The sequence below is a fragment of the Octodon degus genome, unplaced genomic scaffold (assembly GCF_000260255.1).
Source record: "Octodon degus isolate 3935 unplaced genomic scaffold, OctDeg1.0 scaffold00032, whole genome shotgun sequence".
In the NCBI taxonomy this organism is placed as follows: domain Eukaryota; kingdom Metazoa; phylum Chordata; class Mammalia; order Rodentia; family Octodontidae; genus Octodon; species Octodon degus.
Genome location: NW_004524608.1, coordinates 7,446,504 through 7,453,041, shown reverse-complemented (window position 1 = coordinate 7,453,041; position 6,538 = coordinate 7,446,504). Strand labels below are relative to the sequence as shown.

The 6,538-nt window shown below is 36.1% G+C and overlaps 1 protein-coding gene across 7 annotated transcripts in view; it reads right to left on the bottom strand.

Annotated features, from left to right (window-relative positions):
- Positions 1-6,538, bottom strand: part of LOC101567587 (sodium channel protein type 3 subunit alpha) — an 88,378-nt gene that overhangs the window by 46,892 nt on the left and 34,948 nt on the right. For 2 of the 7 annotated variants that reach the window (XM_023713635.1, XM_023713634.1), the window contains exons 11-13: positions 3,776-3,985; positions 2,527-2,659; positions 1,081-1,319 (exon numbers count right to left, since the gene is read on the bottom strand). In XM_023713635.1, the coding sequence (XP_023569403.1) occupies positions 1,081-1,319; positions 2,527-2,659; positions 3,776-3,985 (582 nt within the window). Of the gene's footprint in view, positions 1-1,080; positions 1,320-2,526; positions 2,660-3,688; positions 3,986-6,538 lie in introns of those variants that run through there. The other 5 variants (XM_004629861.1, XM_004629862.1, XM_004629860.1 and 2 more) reach the window with 3 other exon arrangements.

Sequence of the window (6,538 nt, the reverse complement as noted above, 5' to 3'; positions counted from 1 at the left end):
TCTTTCTTTCTTTCTTTCTTTCGTTTCTTCTTTCTTTTGTGATACTAAGAATCCAATTCTGGATCTTGTGCTTGCCAGGCAGTTGCTTATACCATTGAAATATCTCCCTGGCTCTGAATTCCTATTCATGACTACACTCACCAGGAAACAATTAAATCTAAGTCTATAGAAACTACTTGTTAGAGGGCCGGGGAGATAGCTCAGTAGAATAAGTGCTTGTCTGGCAAGTACAGAGTCCTGAGTTCAATCCCTGGTACCACCAAAAAATCAAACAAAACTACTTGTTAGAAACTACACTATCACTTACATTTTTATTTGAAACATTTCCAGATGTTAGGGACATAGCAGGACAAAATAAACATAGTCACTAATAAATTATGATTAACTTTAATAGGTTGTTAAGTATTAAAATTGATGTTTGATTATAAGTGAAGAGTAAATTTATGAAGAAGAAGAATGTGACTTTTTGAAGGTTATAACTCAAGCAAACTGACCTAGCAAGGAGGTTACAGCAGGAACACTTGTTTACCCAATTTGTATAACTTTAGAGAGGATGCATACACACACACATCGATGCAGAGTCAAGCTCAAGTAACTGAAAGAAAAGTATTACTAGCTTATGAATCCATTTTTACCCACTATTCTCCTGTATGATATCACAGCAGCATTTTATTATGTAATCCAATATAAAAATAATTTTTTTTCTAAACAAAAGTCAATCCTCAGGCTATCTCTTCCATGGATATAATTTCTTTAAAGGCTGTTGGAGTTAAAACTTTATAAAGCCAGAATGTAACAGTTTCTCTGGACCTATATTTCCAGGAAGGGAAATCATAAAGACAAAGCGGCATTAATAACTGCAACCAAGATTAAGTAGCACAAACATTGACCTAAGCAAACAGCATTGAAATCAATTGACAGTGATTTTTTTTAGATTCTCTGTAGTTTTCCTTCAGATGTTTTTTTCTCTAAAAAATGAGAATATGCAATTTGAGTTCAACTCAGAACAAATTATATTTCCTTTTGGATTACCGCTTCTGCTCCTCCCAAGGAAAGTAAGTAAATTCCAAATGAACTTACCAGGTTCCCTACAGTCAATACACTACTGAACTGCTCGGTCATGGGGTAGTGCTCCATAGCCATGAAGAGGGTATTTAAGACGATGCAAATAGTGATGGCCAGGTCAACAAATGGGTCCATCACGATTAGATTCACAAGGTGCTTTACTTTCAACCATGCATCACAGCAATCCCAGATTAAAAACACATTGGCAAATCTATACCAGCATGGGGGACATTTCTGTCTAGATTCTTCAAGTTCTGAGGAGACAACAAAGATGAGAGGTAACTAACAATACGAATGAACTGTTCTTGTCAGCAGATTTCATACTATTTGATAAAACTAATACTTACACTTGAAAACAGACATTTAATTCTACCAACTTGAGAAGACAATCTTACTTACATTTTGCCATAAAAGTACCACTTTAAGATATCACTTGGATAGATTCTCTTTTTTAATTACAAGACATGAGTACTCTGAACGTAATTTGTTTCAAAATAACCTGTGATTGGAAAATAGAATTTCCAAATACATTTGCAACAATGTTAAATTTAGTAAATTATTTCTTTTAAAAATGCCTTTTTAAGAATACTATCTACAGCCATGATCCTTATTAATGTGTGACTCGTTTCCTCTGATTGTCTCCAAATTAATAGTAGTATTCCACAAAATAATAATGTAATATGGCTTTTCTTTTTAGTCGAGATTCAGACTGAAATCTACATCTGTATTTTTCTAGCTTCCTTTGTGAACAAATTACTGGTAATAATAATGCATGAATTCTGTTATAGAAATAATATTATATGACTATTTTGAAATTAAATATTTCAATACAATAGATACAAAATGTAATTGGTGTTTTCTATAAAGAAAATATGTTACAATTTATATAGCTGAGTTACAAATTATAGTAATAAAGCAACATTTCTCCAAACTTTAAGGAATAAGGATTTGCTGAATGCATGGACCAGGGATTAATAGTTGCTGACCACTCCTGCGCATTAAAATCATCAAGCATTAGTGTCACCTGTCCTGTTGAGGAATGTCATGATTGCAGTGTGTCTACAAGATGCAGGAGAGATATTTTTAGAGTCCTCGTTGGAGTGGGACTCAAGTCTTAATTTGTCCAACTCATTTATATTTGTCTCTGTGATACCACTGCAGGTCCAGCTTTAAAAGGTAAGTGTTTTCTCTGTGTGCATAAGACTGATATAATATTAGAAAGAGTCTTCACTGATACAGTATCAAATGGTAAAATATCACTCTGGAGATAGGATAAAGAGTCAAGTAAAAAATAGATGAGAATTATGTTTACAATCAATATAATAATAATTAACACACACCCCCACATCTGAAATAGAGTTCTCCTGTTGGAAAATAGATACCAATGACTACAAAAAGAAAGAATAGCTCCCCAAAACTGCGATCAATACCAAGCCGACTCTCTCACGGCCTGTTTCCTACCCTCCATCGTGTTGGTCAGGATGCTGGCTATGCTCATGGCTCTTTGCCTGCCCGAGGAATCTTCCAGCATTTCCATTGAAATCTGGTAAGAGCTTAGCCTTCTCTTTCTGACTTCTGTTTCAGTGGTGGTGCCCTGCAAACCAAATACCAATAGCTCAAACCATCCTTTTCACTGGTTAACATAAGACCATAAATATCTCTTTGGACAACCATGCTGCATGCAGTTTTTTCCAGGTAACAATTTTAAATGATTGTTGGTTATGTTATAAACACTTTTTAAAAAGTCACACATGATGTCCTTTGATGAGAATTCACTGGTGGATGCAATTGCTTAAGGCAACACATTACAGAAATAGTTCAAATAACATGTCAGAGTTTTCATAGAAAGTTTTGCAAGCATGCCAAAATTTGTTATTATTTCATTCCAATAAGACTGATTTTTCTTCTTATAACAATTATTAACAGCCAGCTCAGTCTTGCCCCAAGGTCAATGCTCCCATATAGCCTCAAGGCTGAATTACTTCCTTTGAGGCTATATTGATATACATGGGCCAAATTTTTGCCATGCACAAACACAGATGTACAATGAAATGTGTGTGCTTTCCTGATATTTATTTAATTATTTCTATATACCATTCTGCAAAGAATCAAAATTTTATTTTAGAGACATTTTAAATAGTATTGGAATACTGACAGCTCTGTGAAAATTGACCATTGTCATTGTATTGGTCATCGTAGTATTGAAGGAATATGAACTTCCCAGAGTAGGAATAGATAATTATGTAACTTTGGGTGAACCTACATCTATATTAAAGATTTGATTGCCAACATGTTCATTATTTTGTATTAGTAGGTCTACGGAATTTATAGATACGCTTCATCCAAGATTCTCAAAATTAAGTCTTTTAGCCTAAAGTATTTGAAAGCTAATGGTTTTATACAGTTTAATTGGTTCTCAAAATTTTGTTTCCCATTTAATGAATCATGTAATGTTTTTAAGGACTTCTATTTTGGGAAAGCAAGATGATTTAACAGGCTAAACTGTCCAGACCTTAATTATATCAACTGCTATATACTGGGTGTTAGTCAAAGCTAGGTTATCTATTATCACCTCTGGCTAAAGTGGTCCAGTAGGTGACGTTAGAGCTGAAGGTTCACCCACCAAGGAAACCACACCATTGCAATCCACAGTGCTGTGCATCTTCCCATTGGCTGGAAGCCCTGGCACCATCCTGGATGACATACTGGCCTGACTAACGTTACTGTTGCGTCGCTCTCCGTGTCTGGGCGGCACAAACAGTGAGTCTCTCCTGCTCTCGCTGTCCTCGAAGGTGCTGTGCTCATCATCAGCAAAATCATTCTCAGACCCCACATCCTTGGCGCGTCCTCGGAAGCTGAAAATGCTTGTCTTGCTATTGCGTCTTGGGGAAAACAGGGAGCCGCGGATGCTTAGCAGAGACTGGAGAGAGAGTGAGGAGGAGAAGAGTGGGAAGGGCAGCATGGCGTGGGGTGGGGCGCAATTGTTTAAAATACATTTTAATATTGTAGAAATAATTTGTTTTCTGATTGGAGTAATCTTGCTCTTAAGCGTAAGTAACCAAGTTTATATAGAACACATATCTTTGGGTGTTTTTATTAAAGAGTATAATGAATAACTATAAAGAATGTCTTTTTGACTAGGAGCTGATTTGCAGTTTACAGAGTGCACAACCATTTTATTTAGTCTTCACTCATTTAATACTATGACTGGGTTGTGTTATGATAGGACAGGTGAGGGAACGTGAGAAGCAGGGGAGGATGAATGACCTTTTTAGGTGGGAGCAGTGGTTTTTACTAGTGCTTGGCTTCCAATTCTCAGTGCTGAGATATGAAAGACATGCAGCTGGGAGAGTTAAGTTTTGGCTCAAGTGAGACTGTTGATTCAGATTTTTAATATTTTTATAAAATAATTTACACTTTGATACTTGTAACATTGAGCACAACCTTATTATCTCTCCATTTTCTTCTTCTAGATTATAAAATGAAAGTCTTTTATTTGTCTGTCTCTTTCCACATAGGAACCCCATGATTCTGTGTTGAAAGTCTTAGTATTTCCCTGATGGCAGCCAACAGTTTACCTTCCTTGACATGGTTATCTGTCATTGCAAATGCCACACAGAGGATCCCTATACCACTCAATAGATCATCATTCTTTTTCAAAATTTAACTATAGCTCTGGATGTGATGTTTCAGACCTGTTATCCCAGCATTCAGGAGGCTGAGGCTGAAATACTGGAAGTTTGGGGCAAGCCTGGGGTTATATATTTAGTTCAAGTTCAGGCTGGATCACACACTGGGACCCTGTCTCAAAAAACTAAAGTAAAAAAATAATATCAGCAGCAAAATAATTAGCTTGGAGATCTAACACATCTAACAGGATTTTGCTAATGATAGTCATAGCTCAGTCTTTTACTCTCATTTTAATTGTATTGAAGTGAATTACGTTGTTCAAAATCTTTCAGGGTCTTTTGTTGTTTGCTTTCTGCTGGAAATAAAGCCCAGGACCTAATGGAGGCAACACAAATGCATTACCCATGTGCTACATCACTGGATCACAAAAGATTTTATTTTTATTTATTTACTTATTTTGTCTTTTTGAGACAGGGTCTCTATATGCAATTCAGGCTGGCCTTGAGCTCACCTTGCTCACCTAGGGTGGTCTTGAACTCACAATGGTATTCCTGCCTCCCAAATGCTGGAATTACAGGATTGCTTCACCATGCAATAAGTTTTATTCTGGATATTCACAAATCAATCAAACAAATATTTTTCAAATACCAGAAAATGGGGATTCAGCTTAAAGTTCCTTTCATTTTTGAATGGATTTTTAACTTTGCAATTAATGATAATTTTCAGGAATATGCATCTTCAACAGTAGTGGGTTTTCCGTAAGACTGGCAGTGTCAGAAGTTGTTGACTTGAGCCTTTTACAGCTCAGCATATTAATATGGCTTTACTTTCTACACTTCGTTTTAATATTTTTCTGCTGGATGGTTAAGACCAGGATAAAGCAAGAGCTATATAACAAATAATGTAACTTTAGTGTCTGTCAAGGTCAGGCAAATCCCCTCAGGATTTACCTTGAAACCTTGTACAGCAATTTGTAGATCTTTTGTCAGTGGTAGCCATGTGGACGAGTCATGGCAATTGCTTGACCAATTTGCTGTCTGTGAAAGCCTGAGAGAATGTTTTTTCTCCAGGTGGCTCTCCTTAGGCACACTCTATACTACTACTATAGATTACTGGACTATATTTGATTACTTTGCTGAATTCACATACCTACAGTATATGAATAGCAATGAAATACCCATCTCTGACAAAAGTAAAAAAAAAGGGGGGATATAAATGAAGGACCATTTTGTAGTGAAAAAAATATACATATGTATCTAAATATACAAAAATAGTTATCATAAATATATAGCTACTTTTTCTTAGTTCAATGAGAAGAAAGTTTTGAACTAATAGCATTTAGAAATGATACCATATCTGCATCTTTTACTATGAATAACTAATATAAAAACAACAATATACAATGTATTAATTATTGTAACTGTCTTACTAACCTGTTTTAACACTATCTCATTGCTACTTCTTTCTCAATAAAATTAGTGAAAAAAAAAAAAAAAAGGAACATGCATCTTCAGTCTGCAGAGTATCTGTGAACTGTCCTCACCGCTCACACCTCAGTGTTCCTCTGTGGCCATTCTGCTTCCTCCCACTCACTTCCCCATCTCTCTCCAGATACATTGTTGGGGCTCATGTCTAGATGTTCCCCAAAGCCTCACATACTCATAGGCTAGGATTTCTGAGAGGTGCTTGGATCATGGCTCTGTGACACTGGATTACGGGTGCATGGTAACTGGATCAGTCCACTGACTGGAAAATGGGAAGCCTGCTCTGGTGTACATGGGATCAAACAATAGGCTTATAGCCTGCATGGAATAAAAAAGAGAAAAGAAGGCTTGTTGTTGTT